At 46.4% G+C, this 21,125-nt stretch overlaps 1 protein-coding gene across 2 annotated transcripts in view; it reads left to right on the top strand.

Annotated features, from left to right (window-relative positions):
• Positions 1–21,125, top strand: part of ATXN7L1 (ataxin 7-like 1) — a 336,816-nt gene that overhangs the window by 275,706 nt on the left and 39,985 nt on the right. For both annotated transcript variants that reach the window (XM_006882620.1, XM_006882619.1), the window contains one exon: positions 7,135–7,357. In XM_006882620.1, coding sequence (XP_006882682.1) covers positions 7,152–7,357 — 206 coding nt within the window. In that variant the 5' untranslated portion in view covers positions 7,135–7,151. The remainder of the gene's footprint in view (positions 1–7,134; positions 7,358–21,125) is intronic.

Below are 21,125 nucleotides of genomic sequence, written 5' to 3'. Positions count from 1 at the left end.
CTCCCTGAGAGAGACTTCACCCTGAGTCATAAGGAAAAGGGGATGGCGTATTCTCTTAGCTACTTCCTGCTATTTTTATTCATTTCAATGAACATCTACAGAGATTTTGGATTTCCATTCATTCATTGTTGCATTTTTCTCCCTGCCCACCCCACCTCCACCCCCAGTTTGCTCTCCTCCTTGAAAAGCAAAAGAAAAACTCCTTCATTGGTAAACAGTCCTCCCACACATTCTCACCCCCACCCCGAGTATACTCCACTCTGTAACCCTGATTCCGGACTCTTATGATAATCATAATGCCCTAAAATATATTACTTTTAAATTATTCTCTCCCTCATCGGCTTCAATGCAGTGAACAATTTATCCAGTTTTTCTCAGTCTTACCCCCACCCCGATTCTACAACAGTGGCACCATGCAGAGTTTGTCCTTTTGTGACTGAGATATTTCACTCAGCATAATGTCCTCCAGGGTCACCCCATTTTGAATAATATTGCATGAGTTCCTTGTTTTTCAATGCAGCATAGTATTGAATGAATCTTGAATCAATCTGGGAGCTCCACCAAACATTTCCACGATGGACAGCCACTATGGTGATTAGCGCACCTATGGCATGGTTGTTGCATTATGACATTTGAAACCCAAATGTCACAAGATTCAGTATCACAGCAAACCCAGATTACGTCATCACATAGATGGAATAATATAGGGAGCTCTGGTAGGCTGGTGGTAAGGAGTTGTGCTTCAACTCTAAAGGCACGTGATTCAAATCCGCCAGATATTCTGAGGGGACAAGATGGGCAGTCTCCTCCCATAAAGTTTACTGCCTCTGAAATACCACAGGAGAGTGGTATTTCTCTGAGTAGGCTCTGACTCAACAGTACACACAACAACAATATATGGAATAAAAGGAGTTCTGGTGGCCTCGTGGGGAGGGAGTTGTACTGCCAACTCCAAAACAGGCAGTTAGAATCTTTCCTCACAGGATAAAGTTGAGCACTCTTCTTCTATGTGATTTACAGCAATGAACAACAATAGCATATGGTAGTTGAACAATAATTGTCCAAAATACAGATTGATGACAGTTTTGTCATAATCCTGCTGGGAAAGGTAAGAGCCTTAATGTGATTGAGACAGTGACAGTAACAGTGATGAGCGTGACATATCAGGGATGGTGAGGATGGTATAGGATAGGCCAAGGTTAAGGTCTGTTGTTCACAAGGTCACCAGGAGTCACGGTCAACTCAGTGGCACTTAACAACAAGTTTTATTAATCTGACCATGACCATGAATGATCATGAGGAAAATTGGAAAGGAGACACTTTCACTAAAATGGCTTAAATCTGTGAACTATTTTAAAGCCAAGTGAAAAATAGGATGCTCTTCAAATTCATAATTATAGAGATCAACCTGAGGCAAGCTCTTGACCACAATGTAAAAAACAATTATTATTATTATTAAGCTCCAAATGGGCAAGAGTTTGAAGCAGAATGACTGAGACACAAATGTGGAATCATTATCCAGAAGACTTTCACCTGCACAGCAACATCTTGTTACAGGAAACGAAGACCTTGCTGCCTTCTACCACCAGTCCCCTCACCTGTCCCCATGGATAGAAATGTTTAATGGTCAGCTATGGCAGATTTTTGCAGACTAGACAGTTACCGGTTAAGTAGGAATTGGCTATTTCTATATATAATCACTTCATTTTGTCTTATCTAGCATATCAGTTCTACTCGTTTTCAAATATTTCACTGAACCTTAACCCTTTGTTCTTGTTCTTTTTGTTGTTGTGTGCTGTCAAGTCACAACTGACCCATAGCTGACCCTCCAGTGGGTTTTCAGAGGCGGTAAATCACCCAGGTCGAGATTTTCCATCCTTCTTCTGGCAAGCAGCTTGTGTATTCAAACTGAGTGCCTTTGGGATTGCAACACAGCTTCCTACCACTTGGCCATCAGATAAATAAATAACTGTAAAATTTGATTATTATTTCTGCTTGACAATTTCCTAAATAAGAATAAACAATCAGTGAATTTAAGAAAAACAAAAAAAATTTTTTCTTTTTTAAATAGTGTGTGTGTGTGCGCGCGCACCATCAAATTGGATCCAACTGGTACAGGAGGAGATTACCCCTCCTTCTCCAGCAGAGCATCTGGTGGATTCAAACCATATACCTCTGGGATTGCAGTGCAGCTTCTTGCCACTAGGTCACCAGAGCTCCCTTCGAAAAATATTTTTAATTGTTTTACATAGGATTTAAATTACATGGCACAATTCATAATTGTTAGTGAACATTTCTATGGTGTGCTAAATTGATCTCTATGATTCTTGTCTAGACAATATCACATATCTTGACAGTTTTGGTATGGAGAGAGTTGAGCAGCTAATCCAAAGGCCATGTATCTCTGCCAGTTCAAATTCACCAGCAGCTTTCTAAGGGAAAGATGGACAGTAAAATACACAGTAATACACAGCCTCAGAAACCCATCTTCCTAGAGAGCCTGTATTTTTAGGGAGTGCCATTTACTCCCATCCTACTCATTTCTCCCTGACTTTAAATACTTGCTTTACCTTTCTCTCCTGCCCCAGTGGCATGCAGGCATATTCACACAGCCCCAGAGAGAGATCACCAATCACTTTGTGGAATTTGTAGAATTACAGGAAGTCCAAGCTTATGAATGAGATCCATTCCTAAGTGTGACTTTAAGTTGAATTTGTTAGTATATCAGAGAAGGTGCGTATGGTTCCTACTTAGCCTTATTTTAGTGCAAGAAAAAGCTCCAAGCCTTTTCAGTGATTTAAAACCTACATGTGCAGCAAGTGAAGGTAATTATGATGAAGAATTTGCCGGCATTGGTTCAGTCATTTCAAAGTAAAGGCAAGTGTACATAACTTGGAAGGGCCAGTAGGAGGGGTCTATAATTCTTCCATTCTTCTTAACCTGGGGACTGCTTGAAGTGATAGATTAGATTCAGTGAGGGCAACAAGAAACAGTTTCACAAATGGGAAATTCTGCTGTAGTCTGTTTATGTCAATACAAGAGTCACGTGTTAAAAACATTTTTAACTGTGAAGGGCTGCGGGCTGTTTTCGTGTTTCCATTAGCATTCCTTTCAGGTGTAACTTTTTTCCAGTTGGTCATAAAAGGAAGACTGGGGGAGGGGGAGGGAAGCGGTAGGGAGGAAATTGTGCAACAATGAATGAATTTTTTTAAAAAACTGAACTAGGAGAAAGGGAGGAAAATGTACAACAATGAATGAATGAAAATCCAACTTTTCTGTAAGCTTTCGTTAACATCACAATTCAAATTAAAAGTTTTATAAAAATGAAAAGTCTTTGGAACCAGAATACAAAACAAAGGGATGTATAACCTAGGCAGTTTTTCTGTGTTGAGTCAGAATAGGCTTTGTATTTGTATTTTAGTTCCACAAATTTTTGCTATAAGTTTAGGAATAGAAAAGAGCCCTGGTGGTGCAGTGGGCTAACCTTTAAGCTAATAACCAGAAGGTTGGCGGTTCAAACCCACCAGTCACTCTGTGGGATAAAAATGAGACTGTTCCTATAAATACTTACAGCCTTGGAAACCTGATCGGGGACGTCTGTTCTGTTCTGTACAGTTCCTGAGTCGGTTCCGAGCACGCTTCGTCTGGGTTTAGGTGTAGAATGTGTTGATGAGGTTCACTAGTCATAATGCTCTGAGAGATGGTCTTAGTATCTGGTCAGGTCCATTGATTTCGTCCTTCCTTTGGTTATTGACTTCAATTATTTTTACTTTTATCTGGGCAAAAGTTATCTTGATTTTTAAGACCTGTGTCCTCACCTAGGGAGCTCTGGTGGCCCAGTGGGAAAGTAGTTATGTCACCAACACAAAGGCACAAGGTTCAAATCTACCAGCACCTCAGTGACACATAAATTGAGACATGTAAATTGAGGGATATTTCTGCAATCCCTCCTGGCCAGCTTGAGCAACTGAGTGGTAAAGATGGCAACATGTGGCGAGCTCTGGTGGTCTAGTGGCAAGAAGCTGCAACTGCAATCTCAGAGATACACGGTTCGAATCCACCAGATGCTCTGCTGGAAAAGAAGGAACAATCTCCTCCTGTACCAGTCAGATCTGATTAGACGGTACACACAAAAAAATAAATAAATTTTTTTAAAAAATAATGGCTAAATGAAATTGTGATAAAAATCAAAGTTCTTGTTTTTATATTGGAACCTCTCCCAAAAAAAAACACTGCGCACTCATTTAGAACCAATTCATAGCTGACTCTCCAGCAGATTTTCAAAAACTAAGTCTCATGCAAGACAGGATCAGTCCTTGGAGAAGGATGTCGTGCTTGGGAGGGTGGAAGGACAGTGCAGGAGAGGAAGACCCTCAATGAGAAGTGTTGATTCAGTGATGGGGGTAATGAGGGTAGGTGTGTCGGAGACAGTAAGATCAGCACAGGATAGAGCAGGGTTTAGGGCTGTTGTACATAGGGTCACTATGAGTTGCAAGCAACTGGACGGCATATAACAACAACAACATAAATCTCACCAGGGAAGATTCCACTTCTATCTCCCTCAGAGCCAGCTCCCTACAGACTATTCCAGGACACCCTGTTGGAAATCTCTGCCAAACCAAGAATTGCTAAGGAATAAATTTCTAAAGGGCAAAAGAAATAAGAATTTAAAATTAAGAGACTTGGTTCTGGTCGTAGCACTGTTACCAACTTTACCTTGAGGGAGCTCTGGTGATCTAGTCATGAAGAGTTGGGCTGCCAACCCAAAGGGACATGGTTTGAATCTACCAGCTGCTTCATGGGAGAAAGATGGGCAGTCTCTCCTATGTGATTTACTGCCTCTGCAAACCTGCTGGAGGGTCAGTCATGGCTTGGTTCTGACTCGATGGTAACTTAACAACTCTGCCTTGGGATTGGTAACTGATAACCTCACTGATCTGGTATCTTTATCTACTCAAAGTGGTTGGACTAGTTGATCTATAAAATCCAATTCTATGTTCCAGTGAGGATAACACAAGACCTAGAAGTCTTTCAGGGTCAACTTGATAACACCTAACAACAGTAGATTTCAATGAGACTATAAATTCTGCACATCCTCATTTCTGGGCTTTAAATCTTATTCAAAATACAGCCCATTTCCTGCCTGTCTGAGAGGTAGCTGGACACAGATTCCTCTTGTAGCCATTGGCCCTGACCTTGCCGAATGACCTTACCTCTCTAGGTAACCTCTGGCCACTCAGCCACGAGGAGGATGGTGATGCCTGGCTGGTTCCTGTCTGTTTCCCAAGGGTTGTAAAGGCCAATTACAAGTTTACAAAGGATGTGTCAAGTAAACTCTGTCATTATTTCAATACTTCCACTCTCATTATCACCACAATGTTCAGAAATCAGGAAGGATGGGAAGAGAAGGAGCAGGTGTAAGTGCGCATTGTATTTATGGTAATGGAGTAGAAGGTGTCTCAGGACTCGGCTTCATTTACAGATAAAGACACAGGGACTGAGAAGGTTTGAGTGGTGAGCCCGCAGGCACAAGCCTTCTATGTGCTATGGCTGGAGCCAGAGCCCGATTTTCCTCTGACACTCCTGGCTCCCACTCAGGGCTCTCTGTTCCATTATGATGAGGAGTCTAGAACTAGTTCTTGGTTTCCAAACTTTCATCAGGATGGCTTCGTGAAAGTCAGCATGTATATCAAGCCTGTTGTGACTCACCGCACAAAAGCTACATAGCATAATGGTTCCATTTAGTCAACCTGCGGCAACAGGTACCATGATGATGTAACTAACTGGTTTGTGATTGGCTGCTAACCTAAAGGTTGGCAGTTCAGTTCTTTCCAGGAGAAGGACTTGGCAAACCGCTTCTCATCAAAGATCATAGCCAAAAAAAACCCAAAAGAGCAGTTCCGGTGTGTAGCACGTGGGGTCCCCGTGAGTTAGCAAAAGCAGCTCATGACAACAAAAACAATGATAGCAACAGATTGAGCAAAAAACACAATGATCAGATGATCCTCAAAAAGCCGCCTACTTTTTTCCCAAATCCCTCTTCACCAGAGGACTAGAGTCAGTTTGCTTTGAGGCAGCCTGGCACTAGTGTGGTGCAAGGGAGCACAGTGAGATCCTGAACCCCTGTCTGAGAGAGAGCCCAGCGCCGTTTGGCTTCCTTGGCCCACCCAGTTCAGGGAAGCTGGGATGTGTCCTTGAATGGGAGAAGCCTGCGCTAGAGTGGAGGCAGAGTGTGGTCTAGCATCTTCTCTCGCCTTTTTCATTATCACATTCAACCCAGACTTCCAGATTTGTCATCTCTAGCTCTTCCCAGCAGGACATCTGCTATCATTTCATTTATTTATTCAGTACATATTAATTAAGCACCCAGTTTTATGCAGGCCACTGTCATAGGCACAAGAGCAGAGACAATTTAGACACACCTTTTAGAAGCCTTTGTCTTTTTAGGAAGAGTCCTGGTAGTGCAATGGATTAAATGTTGTGGAACTAACAGAAAGGTGTGTTTCAAATCCACCAGCCACTCCATGGAAGACAAAGCCATGGACCTCTGTAAATACTTACAGCCTTGAAAAGCCAATGAGCGGCGCTTCTCTGACCTTGTTGATCACTGTGAATTGGAATTGACTCAACCACAGTAGTAGAGGGATTATGTGTTGTTTTAGGGGCGGGAACTTGTATATGTGCATTTTTCAGGAGAGAAGGTCTTTATTGCTTATCAAATTTATACCTTTGAACCTTAACCACCTTAGCGGTTGGTTGTAGACCGCCACTGTCCTTGAAGCATGTTGCTCAGTATCCCCTCTTGTCCCGCCTGCTGCCCTGAGGGATGGGATTGGAGATAGCTGGACAAAAGGCACTATGGCTTTCCTCCTGCATTCTGGTAACCTCCAATATTCTTCTCCCAAGCTGTGTGTAATAGTTTACAGATGAACTTGGTAGACACTTCCCGTGAGAGTCTCAGCATGCCACTGGGTACTGAAGTTCAGAATCGAGTAATTCGTTCATTGGCAAGCCAGGGGCAGATGTCAAGACAAAGCACAGCCAGAGCCAAGGTTTAGTGTCGACGTCACCAGCAAAGCTGTTTTCTTTCTGCTGCGAACAGTGTGCTGAGTTGTGTTCTTTCTCCCCCTGTAGAGAGAAGACACGGTTCAATGTGTAGACCTTCTCCCTCTCCAGCGTCTCCGCCCTCCAATTCCAGGACTTCACTAGTGCAGGTGAAAACCAAAACCTGTCTCAGCGGCCATAACTTTGCCAGCAGCACCTCAAAGCCATTCAAAACGCCCAAAGACAATCTACTTACCTCCAGCAGCAAACAGCACACAGGCTTTCCTGGAAAAGGACCAAGGGATAAAACATGGTGAGTGTTGGGTGCTGGGGAGACAGCCGGCGTCTGTGTGTCCCCAACCGCCCCCTCTGCTTGCCCGTCACTGTGAGAAACAACGCAGACCATCTGACTTTATTCCTGGGCCTCATATGCAGGAATTTGGAGAACTGAGGAGAGAAAGACAGAAACCCAGAATGATGTCCCAAGGAAGCAAAACTCCAGGAGTAGGGGGGCTATATATATATATTTTTTTTTTTTTCTTCTTCTTCTTCTTCTCTTGAGAGGCTGAGTCAGGTGTGTCTAAGGAAAGAGTACCAGGGAAATGTTTCTCTTGTTATATAGTCATCTCTCAATCTTTCTGCCCCAGTGACGAAAAACATTGGTGTAAATCATCAGAAGCATAGACGGTGGGTCAATGAGAAGGAAGGATGTGATCCGGCTCCACTGAGTAACCTTCCAAGAGCATCCAGGTCCCATAGAGGCAGGCAGCTGGGAACCAGCCACAGGAGGGAAAGAGCATAACTAGAGAGAATGCCACCCTTCAGTTGGCTTGGGACAGATTGGTTTACAGGGGACTGAAGAATCAGAGATTTCTGATTTATCTCTTTATCACAATCTAAACAAAGAAAGCCAGAAAAGATAACCTGTGGAATGGACAGGTAGGAACCCAACCTGGAAAGAGAGTAGGATGCCATGTTCAGATGCCGATTGTCTGGTCAAATGCCAAGACTCACATCTGCCAACACTTAACCAAGACCAGAGTCCATCATGTTGATTCCAACTCATGACTCATGTGTCAGAGTAGAACTGGGCTCCTTGGAGTTTTCAGAGACTGACTTTTCAGAAGCATATCACCAGGCCTTTCCTGCAAGGTGCCTCGACCTCCAACCATAGGTTAGAGCTAAGCATGTTAGTCATCTGCACCATCCAGGAGCCTCTGGGACACTGAAGGAATGACTTCTCACAGAGACTCTAGACTTACCCGTCAGCCTCATGAATGCAGAAAACCCTATAGGGATCGTTTTACAGCGATCAGCATAAAACCCATCTAATATGTTTATACATTTAAGGGGAAAGAGGATTCTGCTAGTTAATGATAGTTAATTGCACTTAATTCACATGTAGGAAAGCCCTGGAATAAAATCATCCCTCTGTCGGTTTGTCATTGCACACCGGAAACTAGGATGATTTTATAAAGAGCTAATTAAGCCAGATTAATTAAGAGCCTCTTGTGAGGGAGGACGGGGGCTCTGGGGGCATAGGCCAGAGGGAGTTGTGCTGCTAACCCAAAGACTGCCTCTCTGGCAATCCAAATCTACCAGCAGCTCTCAGAGAGAAAGATGGGCAGTCTCCTCCCGTGTGATTTACAGCTTCAGAAACCCGTGGGAGCATCAGCTATGAGTCTATTCCAGTTTGAGGGCAGTGAGTTTTGAGTTTGGGGGAATTAAAGGGAAAGGTTTGACATGTTTGCTGAGGACAGGCTTACGTGTCACCCAGCCCAGTTGGATATCATGGACACACCTGATTATCTTCCATTTCTGATCATCTTGTCTCCATCCTGGTGGACATACAGAGTTGGTTCCAGGAAAGCAGCCAGAGATTGGCTGTTGGAGACTTCTGTGCATGCCCACCTGGAGCAGATGTGTCCCTATCACTGCACCTCTGTGTGCCACTTACCTGTGTCTTAGAATACCTGGATGTTTGCCAACACAGCATAGTGTCTGCATAGGTTCAAATCCCAGCTGGGTGACTTGGACCACAGTTTTCTCATCTATAACCTGGGACTGATAATAGCTCTGCTCCTCTATGAGGCTGTTGTGAAGATTAAATGAGCTGATTTTTATAAGAGTAACCAGCACAACGTTTGGATCATAGTACACATTGAGTAAATATTTGATAATAGTGCCATTGTTGATATTGTAACCATGTCTGCCAGAGGATAGCACTCTTATAACCTAAGGGTAAAATGAAGAGGTCAGAATTTTTTTTTTAAACAAAAATTTAGAGAACTGACTCTTTAAAGTGACATTAAAAATGGACAAGAGGGGAGCTCTGGTGGCCTAGTGGCAAGGAGCTGCAACTACAATCCCAGAGGTGAACGGTTCAAATCCACCAGATGCTCTGCCGGGGAAGGAGGGACAATCTCCTCCTGTACCAGTCAGATCTGATTTGACGGTACACGCACACAAAAATAATAAAATTTTTAAAAAAAATGGAGAAGAATAAAATCATGTGTTCAGAAGCGAACCATAGAGAAACAAAGTGTGCAAAGCTATCACGTGGCCCCTAACGCAGGACCAGGGGCTCATGGAGGGTCATAAAGTGAACTTTGCTTGTGAAAGAGCAAGCCTAGTGTAAGGTGAGATACAGAGTGTGAGATACAGGAGCTCTCCACAAGGGCGCGTGTCTCCAGGCCTCTGCTCCATCCCCACATTTGACTCAGTCCAATGGAGACAGGGCCCTGCAGCTAGAGGCAGAAGGCGTTTTAGAAAGAGCGCGAAGAAACTAACCGGGATCTAACAGAAGAACAACCAGAATGAGGAAACTAGCTCTTGTGAGGAAAAAGCTTAGAACTAGAATACTCTGTGTGGAGACCAGAATGCTAACAGGTGATTTCCTAAACTCAACACCATGCCATTGGGTCGAAATTGACTCATAGCTGACACCCTCCATTGGGTTCCTGAGGCTGTGAATTGCACAGGAGGAGATTGCCCATTGTTCTCGCTCAGAGTCCCTGGTGGGTTTGAACTGCTAGAAAGACTAAACCCTAGGCTTAGCAGTGCAGCTCCCTAAGGACTGTTTTTGTTATGTGCTGTCAAGTTAGAATAAACTCATTCCTGACCCTCATGGGGGTTTTCAGAGGCTATAAATCACACAGGAGGAGAGTGCTCATCTTTCTCCTACAGAACAGCTGGTGGATTCGAACCTTATTCATTTGTGTTGACTACACAACTCCCAAACCCTTAGGCCACTAGAGCTCCCTCCTTAAGGACTAGACCACCAGATTTTATTAACAGTAGGTAAATTGGGTGACGACAGAACAAAGAGGAGCTCTTAAGGATGAGCCCGAGCCCTCCCACCCATTCTCCGCCTCATCTGCCTGGCTCTCCTCCCTCTACTCTTGACTGTCAGAACCTGGGTCAGAAGAGCCACAGTCTCCAAGGCTGAGGTTTGTCTTCATTGCTCACAGGGCTCAGAGGGTCTCCAGAATGCAATGTGGGAGAACCAACATTGAGCAAGTTCAAGTCCTGGCTCTGCTGCTAACTTTCTGTGGCACCTTGAATAAGTCATGTAACCTGAGTGCCACTTTCAAGTCTGAACATGTAGTGATTCTCAGTCACAATCCTCACAAAGTTTCCTCCTGCCTTCAGAATTAAGAGTTAGCCTCTAGCCCAGCAAAAGAGACTCTTTGCAACTAGATGCAAATTCCCAAACCCAGTCCTGAGTGAGCATCCGGTCTTGCCCCAGTATTCCAGCTGTCTCCTAATTAAATTGCCATTATAATTTAATACTTAGAGATGCCAAAGATTTGAGTATTTCCATACACATTTTACCTATTGGTAAAGAATTACACTGCCAACCCAAGGGCACGTGGTTCGAAACCACCAGGTGCTCCAAAAGTAAAAAGGTAAAAAGATGGGCATTTTCCTCCTGTGGAGGGTCAGCTATGAGGCACTTCTGACTTGACCATGCACAACAAAGGCTATAAACTAAGGCTACTGTCTTAGCTAACTTGTGCTACTGTAACAACTCACAATTAGGTTATTTTTAAAAACAGATGTTTATTTTCATATAAAACTGGAGGCTAGAAGTCAAATTTAGAGTCTTGACACTAATACCTTTCCCCTTGGCACCTTTGCCTAGAACCATCTGATCTTTACTTGACATTTAATGAACCCCATCTGGGTATGTCATGTGGTGATATACAGGGACCACTGATGTTCCATGTGATTCATTTGTGCATTTAGAACAAGGCCTGGGTGTACAAGTGACTAAAGTCTTCACACCCCCCTCTCTTCCTCAACCAGCCATCCTACTGCAGTGAATAACCTATACAGCTATGCGGTTCAGCCCTGGGAATAGAGTTAAGACACAAACACTGTCTTGGAAGTCAGTAAAAAGAGACAAAGCTAACACAGGATACACTGAGATAAGATGATGACATTGAAAGCACAGTAAAAGGGTGCCCAGCTGAACATTCAGTAAAGGTTTTTCAGAAGAAGTTACATTTGAACTGAATTGGAAGGACAAGTAGGAATGAGAGAGATGTAGAAACTGGGAAGGGTGTCCCAGGCAGAGGGAATAGAATGTGAGGAAGAGTTTGCTCATAAGGAGAGGAAGGAGATGGAACTGAGTGGGTGGTCTTCATGAAGTTGTGGGCCTAGGCTGAGTTCAGGAGTTTGGACATCACTCTGAAAGCAACATAGGGCCGTTAAAGGGGCAGTTTTCAGTCAGAGCACCCTGACAAGCAGTCTAAAGGATGCATTGAGGACTCACTCAGGAAGCAGCAAAGTGAAGAGATTGTCATGTAATCCAGTGAGGCATGAAGGCAGGGCGAGGGGCCAGGTAAATGCAGGGTGTCCTGTGCAGAGAACTGTTCCATAGGATTTCCAGGGGTGTGATCTTCCAGAAGCTGACCTCCAGGCTGCTCTTCTGAGGCTCCTCTTAGGGTGAGAACCAGCTCTTAACGATTTGTGCCACCTTCTGTGGTCTGTCATAGGTGAGCATACCTGTGTTCTCTCTACTAAGTAGTAATTGAAGGCTCTCCTCTGTGGTAGATTCTTACTGACTCTGCAAACAAGGTCCTCTTGTCAGTAAATATTTGTTGAATGGGATGGAATCGATCTGACCATTGAAGTGGACTATAAAATTTCCATTCCTGGAGATGCCTAACCTTTTGTCAGAGAGCTGTTTAGTGGTGTCTGACAGAAATAGGATGGGTATCACAGATAAGTTTATATTTTTTCTAGCATGAAATGAAACCAGTGAAATTCATTTTCATATATTTTATTTCACCAAATATATCCAAATCAATGAGGTAGTGTCTATTTTTTCTCTCATACTGTCTTCTAAATCCTGTGTACACTTAGCCACATATTTCAATTTGAAAACTAAATTTTCATCCAGAATACTTGATTTTTATTCAGGTTTCTTGAAAATCAGATCATGAGAAAGTAGATCCACATACCCACGTTATTACATGCATACATAATTGGGGGGGGGGCGGGGGTTTAGTCTGAAGCCAGTATCTGGTTTTAACTAATTGAAATAAATACAACATAAAAGTCAGTTCCTCAGCCATGGTAGCCATGCTGTAACTGCTTGGTCATCACAATGGCTTACAGACCCTCTAGCAGGTGTCAGAGGCAGGGAATGGCATAAAAGGAGACAGCTGATCTTTCTCCTTCAGAGCTGCTCGTGGATTTGAACCACCAGAGATGCTCAGCCTTTGGGTTAGCAGTACAGCTCCCTATGGACTACCCCACCAGTCACAATGTCTAGGGTACCCCAGTCACCATAACAAGTAGCTACCACAGACAGTGCCAGCCGAATGTGGTTGGTCCCTAAGGTTCTTTGATTCAAAAAGTATGTTACCTGGTCTACTGGCTTTCTGTAAATTTGGTTGGAACGTGGAAAGAACTCTCACGCCTTACCCATCTCAGCTTAGGGTTGCCAGGTCTGCAGGGGCCTGGATGAAGCAATCAGGCCTGGCACAAAACCTGCAGCCAGAAGCTCTGTTCCATTGTGCCCAGTGAGTTCACTGTCATTGTTAAGTACCATTCTTTTTCACTTTTTTTTTTTTTTTATTTTTGTGTGCGTGTACCGTCAAATCAGATCTGACTGGTACAGGAAGAGATTGCCCCTCCTTCCCCGGCAGAGCATCTGGTGGATTTGAACCGTGCGCCTCTGGGATTGTAGTTGCAGCTCCTTGCCACTAGGCCACCAGAGCTCCCCTTCTTTTTGACTTTTGACTCATAATTTCCCATGTGACAGCAGAACTGCCATAGAATTTCCTAGGCTGCAATCTTTACAGGAAGAAATGGCCTTGTAGTACAGCTTAAATACATAGTTGTTAACTAGAAGTGGGGGAGATTAGACACACTAGGGAGCTCTGGTCACCTAGTGGTTAAGAAATTGCACCACCAACCCAAAGATGGTGGTGGTTGTTGATTGCCTTCAAGTCAGCACAACTCATAGCGACCCTATGAACAAAAGGCTTTAAGGCCCACTACTAGACAATTCAAATCCACCAGATGCTCTGATGGAGAAAGATAAGCCGTTTCCTCCCATGTGACTTACACCTGAAACCCCCTGAAATGTCAGCTCTAGTCAGTTCCGACTAGACAGCACATAATATTATTCTGTAGGGGAAAAAAAGATGCCTGTGGACCAGATTTATTCTGCCCTCTCTCTTACTCATTGTGGTTGAGTTAGAATCAACTCAGTTCACATGCCATTGGTTTTCCAAGGTGTAAATTGCAGGGGAGGAGAATGGCCTCTTTTTGCCACAGAGCCCCTGATGGATTGAAAGGGCCAGAAAAGTGTGGCCTTCCACTTGGCATCATGACTCCCGAGGGACTGTCCCCCCTGCTCTGGAAGATCGCTGTTAGTTGGAATTGCCTTTGCTCTTTGGAGGAGCAGATGAACAGGTTTGGGTTGTTTTTGTTTTGTTTTTTTCTCTTTCCTGCACAAATGCACAGTGGGTTGGAACTGCCAACCTTTTGATTAGCAGCCCGGCCTTTAACTTTTGTGCCACCAGAGCACCTAGTGAGCTTCACCTTGTTGTTATATGCAGTCGGCTGCCTGTGACCCTATGTACAGCAGCCCTAAACCCTGCACTGTCCTGAGCCATTCTCACTGATCTACTCCCATTACCCCAGTTACTGTATCAGTCCATCTCATCTGGGGTCTTCTTCCTCTCCTGCACTGCCCCTCTACCCTTCCAAGCATGATGTCCTTCTCCAGGGATCTCCTGGCCACATGCCCAAAGCATGTGAGATGGAACTTCAGCATCCTAGCCCCCACGGAGAAGCTTGGTTTCACCCTCTCCAAGACAGACCTCTTCAGGGGTTTTTTAGCGATCCATGGAATGTTCTAGAACAGTGAGCTTCATACTGGCCCCTAAAGATCAAAAGCCTGAAGACAGTGGGCTGTGGCCTTCAGACCAGAGCACATCTGGGCAGTGTTGTTGTTAGGTGCTTTCTAGTTGAATGTGACCCTATGAACCCTGCCCTGTCCTGCACCTTCATCATCTTCTCCTATGCTCTCAAGCCCACTGCTGCAGTCACTGAGTCGTCCTCTCCTTTGCCCTCCCTGCCCCCTTCCCCAAATAGCTCAGATTCAAGCTATAGCAATAAAAATAGCACCCTACTGCTGGTTGAGGCCAGACATGCCAGCTTTCTCACACAGGTTAAACGATCTGAGCTTTTGTTATTGTCTCCCTTCTGTGGCCGGGGGAATTAAAAAGTCACTCTCCATTAGGAGAAAAGGAGCAAGCGTGGAGGGCATCGCGGTTGCCAGATCTGCCCCCTGCGGGACTGCCTGAGAGCAGGCCTTGAAGACCCCCTGAGGGATCCCTCCCCAACCCCACTTGCAAAGGCTGGTGCCCCCAGGTGATAGTCTAGAGGAGATCTCTGCTCTTTTAGCAGTTTTGAACTAAGAGGAGCACTTCAGCCTTTCCCCTGGGACCTCACTGGGCCAAGAGCCGAGGCCCCCGCACGGTGACTGAGTGAGCCAGCCTGGTGTTCCCAGTCGCGTTCGCTGTGGCCACCCTGGCTCAGCGCGGTGAGCCGGATGGCGGAGCTGGATGGCAGAGCTGGAGCCCGCAGGTGCGGGCACGTGAGCGGGGGCGGGAGCGGCTTCCTCCCCCGAATGGCTTGTTGCCTTCTCTTCGGGCCTCATCACCCGCACGTGTGTGTTGAATGCTAAATATGCTCGGCTATTAAAAATGCAAGAGATGAGCCCGCTGCTCCAGAAGGAAAATGAGCCAAAGCGAAAGAAAAATCAGCAGGCTGGCGGCTTCCCGCCTGGCCTGCAGCACGTGGGGGCCCCTCCCCTCGGGCGGGGCTGCGGCCGCCGTGGCGGGCGGGGGCGGGCCTGGGAGCCTGCCCAGCGCCGGGGAGAGGGATGTGGCAAAGCCTGGCCCAGCGCCCGGGCCTGGGAGAAACCCTCCGACTTACCTCTTGCTGGTACTAGCCTGGACTAGGAGCACGACTCCGGCTCAGGATGAATAGCTCTAGAAAACTAGAGCGTCATCTCAGGGGTTCCATGCAAACTGGGGTTAGCTAGAGACCTTCTCTGCAGAGTCCTGCAGCAACCTCCCCCTGATCCCCTCCAGCCCACCCGCCACACCTCGTGAGTGTAGAAGTGACACTGCGGCTTCCCGCCCACTCTCTGTAGGGTCCAATGTTAATGTTAACCCCTTTAGAGGCGCAGGATGTGATCTGGCCTTGATCCCTTGTGCAAAATCTACTGCTCATAGTTTAACCCTTTCGTTTACCTGGTGTCCTGATCTCGTTGTTATTGTTCAGTGCCGTTCACAGCGACTTTGTGAACAACATAGGTGTTCTTATGTGCTTTCATGTTGGAATTGGCCCTCCAGCCAGTTTTCAAAGGTTGCAAAATCACACACAGGAGAAGTTTCCCTATCTTTCACCAGTGGAACAGCGGGTGGATTGGAACAGCCTGCCTTTGGGTTAGCCGCACAACTCCTTACTCCTAGGCTACCAGAGCTCCTTAGATGTTAGATGGTAGCAAGGTTGATTCCTACTCAGTCACTTCATGTATTAGAGAACTGCCCCCCTCGGGGTTTCCTGGGCTGTGGTCTTTGCAGGAAGGACTCCTACTAGTGTAGTGGGTTAAGCACTGGGTTGCTTATTGAAAGGTCCTGGATTCAAATCCACCAACCACTATGTAGGAACAAGATAGGCAGTTTCTCCCTATTAATAAGCTTTGCCGTCCCAGAAACCCACTGGAGTCATCATGAGTGATCGGCTCCTTGGCAGGGATTTTTGGTTTAATCTTTGGGGAAGGAGATTTCCAGTTCTTTTCCTCTTGCAGAACCGCTGCAGCGATTAGAACTGCTGACCTTTCTGTTGAGCCATCTAGTGGTTTTAGGAGGCCCAGGTGTAATTCTCACACCTGTCCCTCCCTGGAGGCTCTAAATTGCTGTCGTGCTAAACAGGCTTCAGCAGAGTTTCCGAGCTAACACAGACGGAGAAAACCAGAAGGTTTGCAGAATTCCAGTCAGTGGCCCGCAGTGGAGACGGCAGCCATGCGATCACCAGAAGTCAAGGTGGATCAGGAGGTGACCAACAACTACAACAACGCATTTCTAGGGAGGGGGGAAGCCACAAATTGCATGACACAGTGAACATTTGTGGCTATTGTTGATAGGTACTATTCAGTCGATTACCACAACTCATCCCTATGAACCACAGATAAAAAATTGGGTCACTTTTCTGACCCTGGGGTTACAGCTTCTCTTTAACATGGGGTGAAGGCAAGGGCATACACTCTGGTGCTCAGCTTGGGTGGGCACACATCTCGGGTGGGCGTTCGGCTCCGGGGCGCGCTCGTCTCGGGTGAGTGTTCGGCTGGGGGGGTGGGGCGCTCGGCTCTGGAGTGTGCTTAGTTCGGGCAGGCGCTTGGCTGCGGGGGATGCTTGGCAAGTCACCTGAGCCTCTATCCTCTCACCTTCACCTGCAGGCTAGGCCTGTCCTAGAGAAGCCTCTCTTATCAGGAGTTGATGGAACACTTTAACTGAGCACGGCCATTCATTCAGCAAACATTTACTGAGCCCTTCCTAAGTGTCCCATAATGCATATGGCACTGGACTGTTGGCAGAACTGAACAAAAACAGGCTTCTCTCTTCCCGCCACTACTGTCTGGTCAGGACAGGAGACCTAGAAAGAAAACCATACTATGTGACACCACTAGGAGTCCCTTGGGGACAGGATGGGGTGCAGATGATGGTACACGCAAATACTAGGGAGAAGGTGGTGGTTCGAATGGATCAAGAGGCACTTCAGAAGACAAGCTTGACAATTGCTTCTGAAAGGTCATGGCTTTGGAATCTCTGGACAGTTCTCTCCTGAGCACATGGGTTGGTGCCAACTCTACAGCAACCAACAAAGAAAAGAAAATAACAAACACATAAAATAAAAGGAACCATCTGACACAGTTCGTGTGGCAGGAACATCTAAGAAGGAGCAGCTAGTCCTGAGGGAGGCATGGCATTTAATCTGGAAGGATAGGAAGGGACCTAGCAGAGGGAACTGCCCAGTACTTACCATTCAAGGTGTGGTGAGAAATATGGCCAGACTTTCCTAGACGAGGCTTGAGGCTGAAACTGTGGGGTGCCTAGACTGTGAAGAACCTTGTGTGGCCACCAAGGAGGTTGGGCTTGGCACTCAGGGCAGTGAGAAGCCTGTGGGGACTTTAAACAGAGGCACAGCATGAGCATATTTGCATGCGTGAAGTTAACTCACAGCACACAGACAGAGATGGAAACGCCTGTGGGTTAGGCTTAGGGCACTGGCAGGCACCAGTGCAACCTGCATGAACTCTTGCTGCTGTAGCAACTGTTTGCAGAGGCAGTCCTATCAGACCAACTTGTGAGTGCTTAGGTGCCAGGAAAAAGCCAGGGTCTCTAACTTGATGATGGTATAATTGTTGTTGTTAGTCACCTTCCGATTACTTTCTACACATGCTGGCTGTTTGCATATGACAATGTGGAATACTGCCTAGTCCTGCACCATTTTCATGATTTCTTCGCCAGGTTTGAGCCCAGTGTTGTAGCTGTTGTGTCTGTCAGTCTATCCCTTTTCCACCATCCTTCCCCTTGACTGAGCATGCTTTCCTTTTTTCTAAGAGTTGGCCCCCTCTGATAACATATCCAAAACATACGAGCCAGAGTTTCTTCATCTTAACTCCTAAGCAGCTCCCTGATCACACTTCCTTCAGGACAGATTTGCTTGTCCTTCTGGCAGTCCGTGGTGTAGTCAATATTCTCAGCTGACACTGTAATTAAAATGCATTAAGTCTTCTTCATTCTCTCATTCACTTTCCAGCTTTGGCACGTGTGTGAGGCTGTTGAAAATGCCATGGTTTGGATCAGACAGGTACACATTGGTCCTCAAAGTGGCATCTTTGCTTTTTACTGCATTAAGTAGGCCTTTTGATGCATATTTGCTGAATGTCGTGCACTGTTTGGTTTCTTGACTGCTGGTTCTGTGTGCAGAGCCTTGGTAGTGCTGTGGGTTACATGCTGGCCCACTCACCAAAAAGTCAGTTGTTCAAACCCAATAAATGATCCCTTGGGTAAAGATGAAGCAGGCTGCTCTCGTGAACATGCAAAGCCCCAGAATGTCTGTGGAGCAGGTCCGGTCTGTACCACATAGTGGCTGTGAGCCATAATTGACTCCACAGCTGTGGGTCTCATGGCTTCTGTGGGCATTGACTGTGGACCCAAGTGAATAGAAGCCATGACAACTTCAGTGTTTTCTCCTTTTACTGTGATGTGGCTTGTTGGTCCCAGGATTACCTCACTTATGGGCGAGATTTTTGTTTTCTGCAGATATAATCCTTCCTGAAGGCTGTAGGCTTTGATCTTCACCAGTTAGTGCTTCAGGCCCTCTTAGCTTTCAGGAAACAGGATTGTGTCATCTGCATAATGCAAGTGATTAATGAGGCTTCTGCCCTTCCTGATGCTGCATTCTTCTTCATATAGGCCACCTTCTCAGATTACTAGCTTAGTGTATAGGCCAAAGAGAATTCAAAGGGCACAACCCTGACAAACCATTCCTGGTTTTAAACCACAGAACCCCTTGTTCTGTTTGAATGGCTGCCTCTGTGTATACGTGTGTGTATTCCACATGATTTGGGTCCACTTTAGGTTCCAATTAAGAGGTTTTGAAAAAACAAAAGTGTGATGAATTTGGGACAGAACATTTTCTAAACTTGGTATTGGTCAATGTGAAAACTGAAACTTTGAAAGTTTTTAAAAGCATGCATAGTTTTCTGGATGAAGATAGTTTTAAGGACAAGGCCATTTGTCTGGTGTTGGGTTCCAGAAAAGCAGAAGGTAGGGTGAGTGGTTTCAGACTCCAGAGAGAAGGAGACCCCTGGTCATCCTTTCTGGAGACTCTAGCAGAGTCCCGTGCTCTCAGCTTCTGAAAAGCTCAAGAGCAGGGGCCTTTCCTTCCAGGGTGTCCCCACTTGGAGCTGGGAGGTCACTGGCTCTGGCAGGGGAGAAGGATGTTCTATTCGAGAATCTTCCTGTTTCCAACTCCACCCTCACCCTGGGCCAGGGCTAGCTCAGAGCTTGAGGACGAGGGTTGCTGCACTGGCTCTGACCATGGTCCGCACTCACTGGGCAGCGCGCTCGTGCGGCGGGAGCCGGTGCCCTCTGGTGGCTGCTTCAGGGGAGCGCACCGCCCGCTCTCCCGATCCAGCTGTTTGCAGCCCAGACTCTCAGCTCCTGGGGTGCTGCCGTTCCATGCCAGCACGTCCTCCAGAGCCACTACCTCTTGAGCGCCACCTCCTCAAAATCTGTCCCCAAAGGATCTGGTACCATGTATGCATTCATGTACGTTTCTGTGACCATTTCCCTCCGCCAGAAACATTTTACTTGTGGGGCTTTTCGTGCTCATTTGTTAAAGGAAAGGCACTGACTTGGTTCAGGGTCGCCCTTAAGACTGCAGGCACGTGGCCCAAGAGGACACGCCCGAGCCAGCCTGTTCGTGTCATGCTCCAGCCACACCATGCCAGGACTGCGTGTTTTTCCTTCTTTGTCTTTCCTCCTCCTCTTGCTCTACTTCCCGGGGACTCCCCAGGAATGTCAGGACATTGAGCACCCCATTGTTATTCTCGCAGATTTTCTGAGCTCTGTGTGCTGGGAAGCCCTGATTAAGCAGAAGGGGAGGAGAGATTAACAGACAAGCCGGACCTCCTGCTTTCCAGGGAAACTGGGGCAGCCTAGATAGGGGTGGGGGGCTTGTATAGCGAGTCTTAATACCTCAGTGCTCGCATACTTCAGAACTGCAGGACGGCGCCTGAGGGCTGAGTTGCTCTGTCTCTGTGCAAAGTGTATTATCCAGGTGGGAGCTTTAACCACCAGTTGAGGTTTGAACACTGCCAGAAGATTAGGGGTTGAGAAGTAGGTGGGATTTTGGAGGGGCTGACGGCTCCTGGAAAGGGGTGTGTCTAGCTAGGCTGCAGAGGCATCCTTCCTTGGATTTTTTCTCTTCACTGCACCACCCCCAAGGCCACGCCCCTCTGGCATTTGGAATACTCCATTGCAGAAAGATGGGCCACCTCTTCATGTACAATTCCCAGCCTCCTGGAAACCCGCCTGAGGGTCGGCTCCAAGCTGGTTCCAGCTAGAGGGCAAGGACTTTGAGTTGTGTTTTGCGCACCACCTAGATGTGGTCCTCCAATCTGGTTAAGGTGGAAAGCTGTCTCCTCTACCCATCCCCTGCCATCTCTTCCACTCCTTCCTGCACTGTGAGACCAGAAGGGGAGGGAGTTTCTGATGGTGCCCATGACCAGTACCCTAGAAGTGACCCGAAAAATCAGGGCCAGCAGGCAAAATGGATCCCCTTTTTTGTTTTCATTCCATTTTATTGAGAGCCTACTATGTGCCCAGAGTGCCTACATGGTTAAAATAGTTAATGTACATGGCTGCTGGTCAAAAGGTTAAAGGTTTAGGTTCACCCCGAAAGGCACCTTGGAAGAAAGGCCTGGTGATCTCCTTATGAATATCAGGCATTTAAAAACCCCATGGAACACAGTTCTACCC

The sequence above is a fragment of the Elephantulus edwardii genome, unplaced genomic scaffold (genome assembly GCF_000299155.1).
Source record: "Elephantulus edwardii isolate Elephantulus edwardi_28Jun2011 unplaced genomic scaffold, EleEdw1.0 scaffold00022, whole genome shotgun sequence".
NCBI lineage: Eukaryota > Metazoa > Chordata > Mammalia > Macroscelidea > Macroscelididae > Elephantulus > Elephantulus edwardii.
The sequence above is the reverse complement of the archived record's forward strand: the minus strand, read 5'-3'. Positions and strand labels throughout refer to the sequence as shown.